A 16,382-nucleotide genomic window follows, 5' to 3' on the forward strand; every position below is an offset into this window, starting at 1 on the left:
TTTAAAAAAAATCATTTTTTCCCATGATCGCTGTTGTCGTCTCACTTCCCTCCTCACGCTTACAGGCCGCTAAGACGCGTCAAGCTTACTCAAATAATTTGCCTCACCTGTAGGTGTGTGTCAGATTTTCTATTTTTGTGTGCACTTGGTCCTTCGTGCGGGAGACACCCGCACTTGTGAGTGCAGCCGCGATGCTGGTGTACACCTCGCCGTTGTGCTTCTGCGCTCGCAACGAGTGCAGGTTGTCCTCCCAGAGTCTGATTAGGCTCCACGTGTCTGCTTCTGACCATTGCAGACGCTGCCTTTTCCGTGGGGCACCGGCTGCTTGATCTCCGGAGTTGGCCATAGACGCCCCGACTCGGACCACTTAAATGACGGGCAAACACACGACTGCCACGCTTTCCTCGCTTGTGCAAAATGGCGCGGCGCGAGACCGAGCGTCACCACGTGATATTGCCGACGCGTTGTAGCTGCTTACGAGAGTAGAAAAGGAAATAACCATTAAAAGAGTTCATTACACCTTCTGCAGGATATGAAATTGACAGAAAAATGAGCATTTGCTCTTTTTTTTCCACCTCTCGAAAATTGCTGGCGCCCACTGGTTTCGAGGCTACTCATTCGGAGCCGTAAAAGAGATCGACGAACGCCGTTTACGAAAAAGACCGCTTCTTCAAAGGCGTTCGCTCTGTGCCGTGTGTCTGCTGTCAGGAACTCCTTTTCGCAAAAAGACCGCTTACTTAAAAGACTTTTAAGTGCCCGTGTGACAGGGGTATCAATGGAAAACCCCGTTAACATGTACCTGCCCGGAACTGGGCATAACCATGCTCCAAACAGTAGCACTGACTAATTTGCACCATGTACTTAGCTGCATTGTGAACTGCATCCTGAGCCAGTAAAATAAAGTCAATCACACCAGTGCAAGTTCACTTCCTTGCATATCGGCACAGTAGTGGTGCAGCACAACTACTGCGGAAGGTGCTTCAGAAAAAGTTGGATGATTGTGATAGTTTTTCACTGGTGGTGATGCCTTTTTGTCCTTTATGACACCAGACACCATTACATGAGCAACAATTTTCGTGTCATTGCTACCTCAGCTATGACAGCAGAATTTTTGGGGTGTGTGTTATGACGGTGTAGTTACAGTGCCCACCTGCTGATCTTAAAGTCGTGGGTTCATTCCTGTCTGTGGTGGTGGGTATTGTATGACATCGGTGTACATTGGAACACCATATGGTTGAAATTTCCGGAGCTCTTCACTATAGCGTGCCTCATATTTGTATAACGGATTTGACATGTAAAACTTCACAAGTTACCGTGTATTGCCGCTTATAAGTCTACGTTTTTTTTTCCCATAAAACAGTCTTCTAAAGTCCGGGGATTGACCTATAATCGGAGTCAACCTATATGTGGAACGGTAGATAAAGTTGACTTGGAATCATTAAGTCTACTTTTCTTAGGGGTCTGACAAACGCTCATCGTACTCTTATTCGCTGCTATTCGATGCATCGATAACATCAGCCGCAGAGGCAACGAAGTCGCAAGAACTGCTATCTCCCAACGAACGCGTGCCGCTTCTGGACCCGGACATTTTTACGATCTGCCATGACGACCACAAATGTTACGGCTTAGCTATAGGAAGCCAAAGCAACGCATAGTGGCGCTGTGATTCCGGACAGGCAGCTCCATCTTTGGTAGAAAAGTAGAAATCGGGGATGTAGATGGCGTGTTTTCCCTTCGCTTCAATGCGCTGCCGCTCGCTTACGTGCTCGTGCAGATAGCGCGCGCTGCGTTTCGGTCACCTCACAATGTACCGCTTGCAGTGCGGCTTCACAAAGATCTCTGATCTGGACAAGCACTTCTGAGAAGCGAATCGAACCAAAGGAGTAAAGCTTTTTATTAAAGTTTATGATGTGGAGCAGACAACGCAAGATGAGGACGCCAGAGTCACTGCGAAATGCATTTCTCGGGTCCTTCATGATAATACAGTGTACGATGTTATGCCTTGAGGTAAGTCTTGTCCGACATGAAGCCGCATACTCTATCAATTTGCTGTGTTGACGTTTATGGAAAGCATATAACTGTTGTTTTGATGTGGTATTTAGCAGTAGCAGCCTTGTACTGTCATGTGCAAACATTTGCGGCATGCTGAAAAAATAAACAAAAGCTACAATTATAGGGTCATGGCATTAAAATGTCCGAGAAGTTTGAGTCATGTCCTCCGTGCTGTGCATGACCCGGTGACGTCGCCGCAAAGCAGCAAGCTAAGTTTAACCGTAGCGAGTCAAGTTGAAGTGCTTGCCTTTTTTTTCCGGCTCTCGTGTCATGCTGTATTTTTTATGAACGCGGCTGTGCTCGCCGGCTGTGACTAGATGGGAAACTGATAAAGCTTGACACGTGGAGAGCGTCCCTTGGTGTTTTCTGTATTGTTGTGGCAGCTCACAATACAATACTTCAGACCTCGGCGACCTTTCGTGGGGCCGCTTCTTCCATCGCGGAAAGGCAACTTCGCACAGTGAGCGTCTCGTTTTAGCGTGCCAAGTCGACGGCACGGCGCCCAAGTTACCAGCACCGTCTGCAGAACGCGTTTCGCATGTGTTGCACGCGCGTCTGTTTCGCCGAAACACGCTCACTCGCCTGCGACCTCTCCCGCGTCTTTTCTCAAGTGTTACGGAGCTCGCCGGCAGACCCAGGCGCTGTGTTGTCATCGCTCCGTAAACTTGAGCTTCGGTTCCCTATCTATGGTGGCTAGAAGAGGAGGTGTCGGAAATGGTGCGTCAGAGATACAGCATTTTTTTATGATGCATCGCTGACCGCATGACAGTTTCAATGGTAGTGCCACCGGAGAGCAACACCTGGTGTCACCGCATCGATGCGTCTGTCGGACGAGGTTGGCAACAATAGCGACAGTGCATTTGGCTCGTAAACAAATGCACCATGTGCTTATAGCTCACTAACAATGCGACATACGTTTACCCGTCGCAAAAAAACTTTGACTTGCATGTCTCGCACGCAAAAAAAAAAACAAAAAAAAAACATGACGTTTATCGTTCACGAAAGATGCGACATGCATTTCTCGCTTTAGTGGACAGCGTGCCCTTAGAGAGAGCGTTTGGTGACTAAGCAATTACAAATTTAAATTTTCTGCAAAGCACCATGGGTGTTCCACGAAAAAGCTGGCAGCGCCGTGTGGGCTGAAAACAGTTCTGTAAGAACTAAACCACATGACCACAGTCACATGCGTTCACAAGTGTCTTCACGTCTTTTTGCGCACACGCTTGCTCACCATTTCTGCATTGCGCCTCGCTTACGAACAGTGGTGCGTGCGATTTACGAAGCTGCTCAACCGTTGTCAAGATTCCACCGCTACACCGGCAACAGTACAGCACTGCTTCCAAGCGGCACATGATCCTCGACGCGGAGTAGGAAAGCAATGTTGAAGCAAGGAGGAAGTTCGATGTGTCGAAGAAGTGCGTGAGGGAATGGAGAAAACAAAGGACCAAGATCTTTGTGTGCGCTGGGACTTGCCGTTCCTTTCGGAGACCGAAGTCTGGACGATACCAAGCCGTTGAGGAAGCGGTTAGAGTTTTGGTTCACGATTAGAGAAGCAAAAACGTGAGTGTTTTCAACGATGATATTGAAGAAAAAGCAGGTACTGTCTCAAAGAGTATGTGCATTCCACTCACTGAGTTCGAACCGAGCTCTTTCAGTGAAGTGGTGCAATGGGTTAATGATGCTGTGTATGGACTGCCAACCGACATGGTCCATGCGGCGTTTTTCTCGTCTGGAATCTCAGTACCACCAGCACCCCTTCCGACGGCGAGCAGCAGCAGTGGCTCAGACGATGGCAATGACTTGACCGTGACAGTAACATCTTTTTCTAAAGCGACGAGTCGTAAGTGATGTTACACGGTCAAATAAATGTTTCTGTGCATGTTTCTGAAGTACTGGTGTGCTATGGCCGCAGCATGAGGCTGTGTTTGTAGTTGACTTTTTTTTTTTTTGCCTAGATACGGTCGCAATTTGGGGGCCGACTTCTTATCTGCAATATACAGTAGACTCTCATTAAACGGAACCTGAAGGAACCGGGAATATGTGTGCCGTTTAACAGGAGTTCCGTTTACTGAGAGGGGAAGTGGGGTACAGCATTTGAGTATGAAACCAATCGTATCTGAGGAAGTTGTTCCATTTAAGTAGCAGTTCTGTTTAACAGATTTTCGTTTACTGAGAGTATACTGTACGGTATAATCTGTTGAGGTGCATTTGAGCAATGTGAACAAAATGACTAACTCATCATTTTGTTCAGCTGCTTTCACACCTTCAGCTGACCCAGTCCATCGTGCCGAAAACAATGGCATGTCGCATCTTGCCAAGTGCGGGTGATAATACATGTGGAATATCGCAAAATTGTATGTTTTGTGATAATCCAACTTACTGTGATAATGATACTTTGACCCAGGTGTAGAGTAAACAGAGCTTGGCAGTGAACTGGCAGTAAACAGAGCTTGATGTTATAGAGCGAGATTATCCAGCTAAACAGCTTTTATGCAGAAAGCAAATTCTGCATGTTGTCCATATAAGGTTGCCAACTAACTTTGCTTTAGCGTTGGGCATTTTGAAATTTTTTATGAAATATTTTCCTTCAAAGCGAGATGCTGCTTTTACTTTACCCTAGTTTGTATAGTTTATCCAACATAGCAACATACAATTTGCTATAGAAAGTGCATTTCACATGAATAATACTGAGACATAAGTGTTCGACATGAAGCACAATTTGCTCTTCCCTCATTTATTAAAGTGGTTTGACTGTACTAACAGTGAACAAATATTCTTGTTCTTTACATAGCTTTAGTGAAATACCATAGGTAATATAATGCTGGAAACAGTTTTATCGGACCATTTAGAAAGTATAGCTCAATTTTCAGTGAGCAAGGGAATTTGTCTTGAGCAATTTCAGCATGTCCTAACAAAAATTGTTGCCTCCACTTGCCAGGGTCTTGTGTTATGGTGCTACTGTTTACAAGCAAGTGAAATTTCCTTTTGTTCCCCATACCTTCCGGCTTGAAGCAGTCAATCAAGTTTCGAGGGATTTTCGACTGTGATCCTTGAAGTGCTTTTGACGAATATTTAAATCTGGTTTCTGGTTACTCATTTGTTATTGCTATTTTTTGTAGCTTGAAGGCCGTATCTTGCCAGAAGAGAAAATAATGATGAAATCCAAGACCCACTACCATAATGGCACTGCAGACTGGGGCCGCCTTCTATCGCAAGACTCTGTCATCAAAGCTGTAAGTAGACAGTTGAGGTTGTAATTCCTGTGCGTGGATTACATTATGTGAACTTGTCAAGAAAATGTAGTGCAGACCACTGATAAAGTAATTGCCGATAGTGCCTGTAAAACCCACTACAATGTGGTCTTTTTCGACTCCCATTTACCCTCCCATAAAACCCCATGTATATGTATATGCATACCTCTTATTGTGTGGTCCCCCAAGATGAAGAATCGGTTATAATGTTGTTGACACAAAATCTTGTGACAAATGTGGTAGCAAGTGCACTTCCGAAAGGAGGTACGCTTCTTCTTTCTCGTCATGTGCTGGCAACGCTGAGGCTGTGGCACAGAGGGGAAGAGTGGAGATGTAGTAGTTGTGGTTGTCGTCTTTGGGTAGTGTCGGCGCTGGACCATGCCGCACGTAACTTCTCTAGCCAGGAGAATGCTGAAGCCGAAGTAGACATGCTTTGCAAACTGCATGCAAAATTGATTGACTCGCTGCAAGGCAAACATGTCCAGAGGCACATCAACGATTACTTCAATTAATATCTGATGTCCTTTTAATTTGTGAATAAAGCAAGTCTTCTGAAACCTTCCCCCCTTGTGTGTTACAATGCACATGCGCCACTGCATGGGGAGTCCTTCGTTTACTTAGCTTTCATTGATTCGAACTTCTTTTAATTCGTACAGATTTACGAACCCCTTCTAGTTCGAATTATCGAGATTCGACTGTATGAATTTCCTAGTCTTCAAATGCAGCTATGGCTAGAAGCGTATACAGTTAAACCTGCTTATAATGAACCTCCATGTAATGTATGCCTCGGTATAATGGAAGTTTTTCTATTTCTCGCTGTTGCTCAATAGTAACACATGTATTTGTGACCTCTATCTAACAAAGTAACAGCGGGAGACAACCTTGATAAACGAATTTTCTCCTTGGACAATCTTGGTTATGGGCCCAGTACGCTTCCACTGCTCCTTGGACAATCTAGGAAATTTGCTCCACATTTTAGCATTTTGGTATGAGCATCTATCTTCCGCAGCTCCCCTGCCGCCGACATGGCAAAACGCAAAGCAGTGGCGGCACGCAGGGCGTGGCCCGCGAGAGTGAGCGCTGCGCTGGTGAAGGCGAGGAGGGCTTACACCCCACGACTTGGCGTTGCCGCTGTGCTCACCGCCGTATGCGCATGCACCCGCAGTTTCACCCCCCTCCCCCACTCAAAACAACAACAAAAAATGCTTTTGCACGTTGGCAGTGCCGCACTTTTAGTTAGGGTCACATATGCGGGGCCGCGCTGCATGTGGAGGGCGCTTTACTGAAAAGTTTTCTGCGGTGTCTGTGTACGTGTCGTTCCCTCTTCGTTTCTCGATTCCGTGCGTGCGTGCTTAGTTTCACTGCGAGCGAATGGTGTGGCCCCCGATGACGTTCAGCTTTGCTCTTTTTTTATTGCAGTAGCAATTATATGGACAATCTCTGCCGGTTTTTTCGCCATTGCCGCCGTCATTCGCCGTATATGTATACGTGCCTATATACATGAAAACTCAAGAAAAAAAAAAAAGCCGCTCGCGCTCGCCGTGGAGTTTGTCACGATGGGCCGATGGGTGCTTATCTTCCATGTGTACTTTGTCCCGTGAATGGTATGTGCGTGCGCTTATCCTTTGGTAGGGAGAATCGTAGAGAATCGCCCGGCTTCGACTTTGACTGGAACAATTGTGTTTAGTTGCCGGGTGCGCAAACATCACTTCGCTTGATGGACAGGCGCCGTTTGCGAAGAGTGCGCTTTTCAAACACGGCGAAGTAACAGCTGGGGCACTTGTTAGTTCGCATTCATATCTGCACCTGCGGTTACGTTTCGTGCCTCGTTTTTGCATAAACAGCGCGTTAAGTGTCGAGCGGGAAATGTTGTTAGTTCTCTCTCTCATCCTGCGTATGTTATTTTCGTGCGTCATTTTGTGCGTGAGCAGCGCACTGCACGTTTCGACCTGCTTGCCGTTCTGAGCGTTACGTTCGAAGTTGTTGCTATCGCATTCATTGCTTGGCCCTTGTGGCGAAGCTGTGACTTTTCTTTCCTTAATTTCAGACAACCGTGTTGTCACAATCGAGGGGATGTCAGATTAGGCGCTGATGGAAACTCTCCGAGACCACGGTGACGACGGATTTTCAGAGGTCGACTCGTCACGCACTTCTGTCTTGTGCCGCACTCTTTGTTCGGAGGCTGGTAGCTTTCCTTATTAGCCAATTTGTTCTGGCAACACGACGGCGCGTTGAATGCAGTGCAATGAACACGATAGCAAAAATATTATGTTATAAAAAGTAAGGCTGGCAGCCAACTCTTTTGGATCCGATATTGCGGAACTCCTACAAAACACTGGTGTGAACAAATACGGCTGCTCCAGGGAGCTCTCTTTTCTCACAGTCTCTTCACGTTGAAAGTGCACTGATTTACTCGCCGAGATAGCAAGCACGCCAGTGATCGCGGCTGCTCTTCTTAAAATCCAAGTTCATTATTGCTACTCGTGCACCCCCTCCCCCTGCATTTTTTCATGCACTTTCAAGACGAGTCGTTTACTTTCTGTTTCAGCATTCGACAGCAGTTCTAACACTTGGGAGATGGTATCCTACACAGTTCCTAGGCGATAGGGATGGGCCAACTCCTTTGATATCTGCTTCAGCAGCGCTCGCATGCTTTTACTTTTACCCGCTCGTGAAAGTTAAGATGCGCGGGCATGTTATAAATTTGGGCTTGTTTCTGAATATGGCGGCGACAGCAAAAACCCGTCGAGAGTGTCCACATAATTGATATTGCAATAATACTTTTGTTTACCGCTAAATAAGTGTTCTGGATTAGCTCTGCATTCTGTTCTCCTTTTGTTTAATTTGTGCATTTATTTTCGAATTTTTGGTACTGAACCTGCGTGTAACTAAATCCTCTTTATAACGAGTTTTTTTTTTTTTTTGGGGGTGGGGGGGAATTTGTCAATTTTGTTACGTTCAAGTTAAACAGTGCAGATTTTGTTTTTGGCTCTTGTTTTATACGATCCTTTTTTTTAAAGTGTTAATTGCATCAGTCGGGGAATTTTCGCCACAGTGGTCAGTGATGCAATTTGCTAGGCAACCTGAAGAAAATGCTTAGCTGTGTGCTCATAAATGTTTGGTTTTGTATAGGTGCATCTGGAGAACTGGATCATTATCTTCACAAAGCGGGATGGAGAGCGTGCACGAGGATTCACACAAATGATGTCCAAGGTGTGCCCCCCTATGGGCATAAACATTCGGCCACCGCAGTATCGAGAGCTTTTCAATGACAGCACTGACTCCTATGTGCGTGCCATCAAAGATGTGGTCAACGAAAACGTATGTAGACAGCACCTTTCTACACCATATTCTCCACAGTTAGTGCAGTAGTGCACTGCGCTTTACAGTGTGCATGACTGTGTAGAGCTCCAGAGCTGGTTTCACGAGTTGTGCCGGTCCATGAGCTGTTGTGTGGCTTCTGTGCTGCGGCTCATCGACGTAGATCCTTTAGGGATATGAGGTTGGTAAAATGATTGATAACGGATGAAAATAATAAATCAAAACCTAATAAAAAGTACCGCCACAGCCTATTGAACGCACAATTGAACGCACAACTTCTTGGTCCGCGACAAGTGCGTGGTGGACTATCGAATAAGCTACCTATGGAGCTGCATAAAATGCCACAAACCCTCCTTATATCCCTTAGACGATGCAGACTCTGTTGTAAGGTATAGATGGGGCGGTGTGGTGCTACAGTCTGATTAGTCAAGGGAAGTTATTCGGCAAAGATGTAGTTAGGCATGGCCTCCGAGATTCACAGCCTCAAAGGCCACATCTAAAGCATCTCAATACTGGCTACGCTCGCGTCAGGAGTCACCCTAGACGCAGTTACGTTCTTCGTCTTTCACTTTGTGTGACTCCCCCTTGGAGTAATGCGGCTTCTACATGCACTAAAGGGGTTTCTCCGTGGCCAACTGCATTGAGAGCAATAGGACCGGCTAATGAAACTACAGTAGACTCCCTTTAAAGAAGCCCTGAAATAGACCCGAGCTAACGGGGGAGTTCTGACTCCCTCCCACGCCTAGCCGTGCGTGGCTTTGCCGTGTCCGGGGAAAAGGGGATCCTGGGGTTGAGCTGACGCTGGGTGATTGGACCTTTAAGGGGAGATGCGGGTCGAAGACACTTTTTTTTTTAAATTCATTCGAGAGCAATGAAACTTGAGGTGCTTATAGAACTTTTTATGCTGATTTCGAATATATAATGAGTTGTCTTGCAAGTTGCATACTTTTAGTTTTGCAACATGACAAAGTGAAAAACTTAAGCCCTTTGCCCTCCCTCTTTTCATACCTAAACTTCATTAATTTTTTACAATTGATAGTTCATAATGTTTCAAATGAAGTGTGGAATGCAAACAACTAATTTAGAAGTCCATACAAAATATGTACTAGACGTGAAAAATTTTAACGTGGGAAGTTCATATTTCTCCTACCCCAGTAAAAGTTTACATAACTTTTTTTTATTATATAAAATAATATTGAAACTTAAACAAGATAATTGCATTTCTCGTACTTTGGAAAAAATTTGGGAAAAATTTCATGCAGATCTGAAGACCATAAGTACCCGAAAAAGGAGGGGCACATTGACAAAAATGGCAAAATTTGTGTTTTGAGAAAAAGAAGTTTTAAAGTCAAAATTGCATGTTTATTTATCACAAAGATGTCATTGAATGCGACGAAATTTGTACACAAGAAAGAAAAATCCTCCTTGTAGTGGCCACTGCCATTAAAATGCGCCAGCACCATAGGTTTGGCCCTCACGGCTCTTATGTCCCTCCCGCTGTCGTATGTTCCCGCTGTCGTATGGCCCTCCCGCTGTCGTATGTTCTCCTCGCGGTCAGTCCGTCACCCGCCACGCTCACGCTGGCCTCCCCGCCTGAAGCTACTCGCCGCGAAGTATATGTCGCCGAAAGAATAGTCTCGGGGCACTCACTGTTTGGGCAGTGGAGTTCGACGAACGACGCAAGTCCTTTCCGCTTGTCGGCCGGTTCCCGACACGTAAACCCAAATGGCGACAGGTCGGACACATTGCACCGCGCACAAGCATGTTCAGTGCTGTGACATCAGCAATCAACGAAGACTCGTCGTCCTGTGATTTTTCTTCGTCTTCGAAGAGTCCGATCTTTTTCTGGGAGGCACTCACATATTGGAATGCCGCGGCAAACTCGTCGGGCGCATCGGCGTCATTGCCACTACGTTTTGCGGCAGCAGACGATCTTTTCGTGGTTTGAGTGTTCGGCTTTGATTTGCGCCGGCGTCCTCGAAATTTGTGCGCCGCGTGAAACTTCACAGGCCGGTGACCGCGCTTCCTACGGCTTTCTTCATCCATAACGAATAAGCACTCGAGAAAAGCGTTGTTCAGCTGTGCTGCTCGACGAGACATGGATCCCGCAAGTAGGCTTCACAGCACACACAGGCGCGCAGCGGCCAATGGCGGCTCCCGATCCATACCACGTGATTTAAAAGCCAGTCGCGGCGCTCGAAAAAGGCGGCAAAAGCGCGCTTCTCTTTATTATTTCTTGCGTTGCAGCAGCGCGGGAAACCGTCGCTATGTGAAGAGTGAGGCTCGGTTCTTCGCCTCATGCGGTCGACAATGGCAAGCAGCGGCGCATTATCAGCGGCAAGGTGCTCGAAGATGACACACTTTCGGCCTTTTGACAGCCACCTTGTGCTCTTCAGACGCAATTTTAAAGCATTTCCAGTTGATTCTCGACATAGATTTTTTTTTTTTTCAGAATAGTAGAGGTACTAATCTTAACAAAACAGGTGAAAACAAAAAATCGATAATTTTTTTGAAAATTCTCGTTTTTCGACCCGCATCTCCCCTTAATTAACTCTTTCCTTACCGCCAGGAAAAGACCCGTTTTCATTTGGTGCAGCAAAAAAAAAGTTTATCGTTATATAACAATGTTTTTTTGTTGATTGTAATACACCAAAATGTAGACAAATAAATGCGCTTTTTAATGATATAAATACAAAACATGTGTTTGCAACACAATAGCAGAAAAAAAATCTCAAACAACAAATTTCTCGCAACTACTGCAAAAAAAAAAAAATGTGGAAAAGTAAGCATGGTGGGCACAAATATCTCAGTAAAAAAAAATTAAAATATGCGTTTTGTGGCATATTTACATGGCTAGCTATCCTAAAAGTTTCAACAGTACACATAAAAAATTGTTAGCACAGGAAAAAAAAAGTTAGCACTCATGATTACGGGTCAATTTTCTGAGGGTGCAAGAAAAAAAATTTTATCCGCAGATAAAAAATATTTTAAATGTTCTGCAGCCCATGAAAATGTAGAGGAATGAATGGTCTATTTATTTCAATAAATTTACAACAAGCTTTTATTACACAGTAAGAATAAAAAAAATAACAAACAAAAAAATTCTCAAGGACACAAGTTTTTTTTTTTTTTTTCCAAAAAAAGTGGGTGTAACAAGCGAAAAGATGGCAATACAAATTCTGAATATACATTGGTTAGGTAGTAGTTACTTCTAAAGACCACAGAGGTTACAAGAGTACACGTAGACAACTGTGAGACCACACAAAAATGTTATCCCTTGTGGTGGCGGTGCCACTCACCAAAGCAGTCTCTGGTCGCGATGAAGCACAAGTAAACGCCACACGTTTCCGTCACGCTCAGTATACCGAGGAAGGAGAAAAAAACGTTTTTTTGGCATAACCCCACGTGGGATCAGCCCAGAAAACAACTCTGCTGTGCTCCAATAGAGGTGCAGGTGAGGCAGTTGCACTATCCCCATGTAGATGAGGAGTCCGATGAACTTCATTATTTCATCTGGGGAAACATTTTTCCACGATCCGTCGCGTTCCGAGTACGTTGGTTTCTCGAGAATGTGCGCCCAGGCGTATTTATTTGTGTTCTCGCACATGGCTGTGACGAGTTCCGTTGTGAAAAACAGCAAGAAGAAATCCAGGGCTCGAAGAAACCGACTAGTGCTGCTCCGTCGCGCCATGCCCAGATCGACTCCTGGTTTCCGCCTTGGACAAAACTGCACGCGCTGTGCAGCGGGAGGCATTGAATCGCGCCCATAGGACGTAGAGACCCTGCGGATAGAGATAATAACTGTGACAACACGCTCGGTCCCCTCGCAGGCGCTCAACAACGCAATAAATCCCGTAAAAAAAACTCACCGTCGAGCTGACGAAGACGTTCCCAGTGTGTTGAGGGCCTCATCGCTGTCGGTGCTAAACTCCGATGATAGGGAATCTTCTTCAGGGCCACTGCTACCACTTTCATCCGAAAAATCTACTGTAACAACACTAGAATCATGAGAAATACGACAATTCCTTTCAGACCCGGCGCGCGACGCCGACGCCATGGCTGCCGCTATCGCCGGACGCTCGCTTATCTTCCAAGCAAGGTAAATAATCAGTGGGTCTCCGGAAACCAAAATGGAAACTGACACGGGTTGTGTGCTTCCTGAGCTTCATTTCAGATGGCGCCTCATGTCCATAAGGCGCGTTGGGGCGCGGGAATTTCAACTTGAACCCATCGATCAGATTGACCGAAATTGAATAGGCGCGGTAAGGAAAGAGTTAAGGCCCCCCGGCAGAAGCAACACACCCCTTTGGCCCCAGCTTCACGTAGATGGCACCCCTGGGCTGACCCACCCAGGGGAAATCGGCAGTCGCCTTTTCCTATCTCTCTCTTCCTACATCTTCGTCTTTATCTCTCACTTTTTATCTGTCCTGTCATCTTCTCTTTTCCGTTTACTTCCGAATTTCCTGGCGGCGAGGGTTAACCCTGTGTAGTTACCCAACCTTGGGTAGTTATATTCGGTTATAGCGGCGATGCATGGCTGGCGTCTCCAAGTGTTCACTATTCAACCTTGAAGCGTCCCCTTGTTGGGCTCGGTGGTGGGTGGCCACCATCGCTGCCGAATTTAAAATGCTTCTTATGGAAAACCCTTTTCCTGCACTCCCTGATCGCCGCCTGAAAAGGTGGCGCACCGATGACAGCTTCTTTACTGCACAGCCTAAACAGACCTTCCCCAAGTATCATGTAATCCACAGCCAAAATGAAAAGAAAACAGTTCGATCTATTTCACCATTTATTGTCTCGAAAACGCCCACAGATGCAATTGGCCCTGGCTATAAAGTAACTAAGATGGGGAATGGTGATTTCCTTCTAGAAGTTCGCGACAAGACTCAGTACGACAAGCTCACAAAACTCGTTTCATTTGATAACATCCCAATATCAGTGGGCCCACATAGGTCGATGAACACAGTGCGTGGTGTCATATCTGATGATGACCTCCTCGAGCTTTCTGAAAGTGAATTGCTCGAAGGCTGGCAAGAACAAAATGTAGTGAAAGTACAGAGAATAATAATCAGGCGAGATAATAAACAGATCCCAACAAAGCACATCATAGTTACCTTCGGTACAAGCAACCTTCCTGACTCTATTGAAACTGGTTACTGCAAGCTTCCTGTCAGACCTTATATACCGAATCCTCGCCGATGTTTCAAGTGTCAGCGCTTCGGACACGGATCCCAAATGTGCAGAGGGCGCGCTAGGTGTGCGAGGTGCGCATCTTGTGAACATGTATCCGAAAACTGCACTTCAGAAGCCTGTTGCGCTAACTATGAAGGAGATCACGCTGCCTACTCCCGATCATGCCCTGCATGGAAAAAAGAGAAACAAATATTAGAACTTAAGGTAAAGTTCAACCTGTCATTTCAAGAGGCACGTCAACGTTTTTGTACACACAATAATTCTGAACCTTCCTTCGCCGACGTGGCGCGTCGAGGCGCCGTGCCACGTCTTTCGGCACCCGCGAGACTCACACCAAGTGTGACTGCGGTTGTGCCAGAAGCGCCTCCGGCTGGAGCAGTCTGTGCTGCTCCGCCTCCTGTTCAAAAGGGCCAGCAGACTACAGAGTCTGCTGGACCCCGGACCACTGCAAGTGCAGTCAGGTCCGAAACTGCCATGAACGTGCCTGCCAAGCAGGCACCATCCACCACCTCAGAAGAGGTGATGGACACAAACCATACTCCTCCGGCGCCCCACACGCCGAAGGAAAGACGCAGCTCTTTGGAGCAAAGCAAAAAAGAGAAAACCCGTATTACAGGGCCCCAACAGGCCTTGTAACTTAAGGCAACGTTTCTGTACACACAGCACTTAACTACATTAAAAATGGAGACACAAATTTTACACTGGAACGTCAGAGGACTACTGAGAAACCTTGACGATATTCAAGAACTTTTACATAAACAGTCACCAAAAGTGCTGTGTGTATAAGAAACACACCTAAAACCCAAGATCACTAATTTTCTACGCCAGTATATCATTTCTCGAAAGGACAGGAATGAAGCTGTCACATCATCTGGTGGTGTGGCCATTATAGTAAATCAAGGGATTGCATGTACTCATCTACCACTCGGAACATCTCTTGAAGCAGTGGCTATTCGTGTAGTCCTCCTGAACAAACTCGTGACCATCTGCTTTGCCTACATACCTCCACACTACCATCTTGAAAAACGTGAATTCCAGTCCCTAATAGATCAACTTCCAGAACCTTATATCCTCCTTGGAGATTTCAATGCACATTGCAATCTATGGGGTGACTCTCGCTGCGATGCTCGAGGCCGCCTGATTGAACAGTTCCTTTTTTCTTCCGGTGCGTGCCTACTGAATCGGAAAGAGCCAACATATTACAACATCGCTAACAATACGTACTCAGCAATTGACCTCAGCATAATATCCCCATCACTCCTGCCTCTACTTAAATGGGAAGTCATGAATGATCCATATGGTAGTGACCATTTTCCTATCGTTATCAGCACATCAATAACAAATACATGTCCTGCACAAGTTCCCAAATGGCTCACCGACAAAGCTGATTGGGAAAAGTTTCAAAAAATGACTTTATTATCTTGGACTGACATGGTGGCATTGAGCATAGAGGATGCTGTATGCTACTTTACAGCTTTCTTGGTTGATGCAGCAACAAAATGTATTCCCCAAACATGTGGACCATCAAGCAAACGACGAGTACCATGGTGGAATAATGAGTGCCGTGATGCTCGGAAAAAACAAAATAAGGCATGGAGGTTGCTTAGAGACTCGCCCACAGCCGAGAATCTTGTAAACTTTAAGAACGTCAAGTCACAAGCAAGGAGGACGCGCCGACAGGCGAGAAGAGAAAGTTGGCACAAATTTGTATCGGGCATTAACTCATACACAGATGAGTCAAGAGTCTGGAGCATGGTTGGTAAGGTGGCAGGACGAGGAGCACATTCGCTTCCTCTAGTGAACACACAAGGGGAGAGTTAGGAAGACCAGGCAAACACTCTCGGAGCGCACTTGAACAGGTCTCCAGCTCAACACACTATAGTGAAGCGTTCCGACGATACAAAACCGCAATAGAAAAACAGAGATTAGAGCGCAAGCCCAGAACACATGAGGCATACAACGAACCTTTCTGTTTGGCTGAACTGCAGGCCTCACTTGCCTGCTGCAATAAATCTGCCCCAGGTCCGGACCGTGTGGCATATGAAATGTTAAAACACCTGCCCACTGAAACCCAGAAAGCTCTCCTCTCTCTGTATAATGCGATATGGTCTTCTGGCGAGCTACCCTCAGCCTGGAAGGAAGCTATCATTATCCCAATCCTAAAACAAGGCAAGGACCCGGCCTCAGTTTCCAGCTACAGGCCAATAGCATTAACCAGGTGTATTTGCAAAGTCTTTGAAAAAATGATTAACAGGCGCCTGATGCACTTCCTTGAAATTGGTGGCCTACTTGACCCATACCATTGTGGGTTTCGAGAGGCTCGGTCCACCACTGACCACCTTGTCTGTATCGAAGCACAAATTCGCGACGCTTTTGTTCATAAGCAATTTTTTCTTTTTGTGTTTCTCGATATGGAAAAGGCATATGACACTGCATGGCGCTTCGGCATATTGCGAGACCTGTCACATTTAGGTGTGCGGGGTAGAATGCTGACAGTTATCGAAAGCTACCTGTCCAACCGTACATTCCGTGTCCAAGTTGGCACTGTCTTATCTCGAGTATTTG

At 46.0% G+C, this 16,382-nt stretch overlaps 2 protein-coding genes across 2 annotated transcripts in view; one reads left to right on the forward strand and one right to left on the reverse strand.

The window, feature by feature from the left end:
• The window catches only part of LOC119161148 (piwi-like protein 1), a 292,627-nt gene that overhangs the window by 198,218 nt on the left and 78,027 nt on the right, over positions 1-16,382 (forward strand). The window contains exons 13-14 of the mRNA XM_037413500.2: positions 5,172-5,285; positions 8,436-8,624. Coding sequence (XP_037269397.1) covers positions 5,172-5,285; positions 8,436-8,624 — 303 coding nt within the window. The remainder of the gene's footprint in view (positions 1-5,171; positions 5,286-8,435; positions 8,625-16,382) is intronic.
• Positions 8,726-12,772, reverse strand: LOC142777011 (uncharacterized). Its single transcript, XM_075881320.1, has 3 exons — positions 12,494-12,772; positions 12,030-12,406; positions 8,726-8,790 (listed from the first exon to the last, which is right to left on the reverse strand). The coding sequence occupies exons 1-3, from the start codon at positions 12,679-12,681 to the stop codon at positions 8,726-8,728; spliced, it is 630 nt and encodes a 209-aa protein (XP_075737435.1). The 5' UTR covers positions 12,682-12,772.

This window comes from Rhipicephalus microplus, chromosome X (assembly GCF_043290135.1).
Source record: "Rhipicephalus microplus isolate Deutch F79 chromosome X, USDA_Rmic, whole genome shotgun sequence".
Classification (NCBI taxonomy): Eukaryota; Metazoa; Arthropoda; class Arachnida; order Ixodida; family Ixodidae; genus Rhipicephalus; species Rhipicephalus microplus.

Bases quoted from the DNA above. Each gene is read 5' to 3' on its own strand.
- LOC142777011 (XM_075881320.1), bottom strand. From the start codon at position 12,681: ATGGCGTCGGCGTCGCGCGCCGGGTCTGAAAGGAATTGTCGTATTTCT. The intron at 12,407-12,493 runs GTGAGTTTTTTT...CTCTATCCGCAG, and splicing joins ACGTCTTCGTCAGCTCGACG to GGTCTCTACGTCCTATGGGC. The intron at 8,791-12,029 runs GTGGGGTTATGC...ATATCCCTAAAG, and splicing joins GTTTTCTGGGCTGATCCCAC to GATCTACGTCGATGAGCCGC.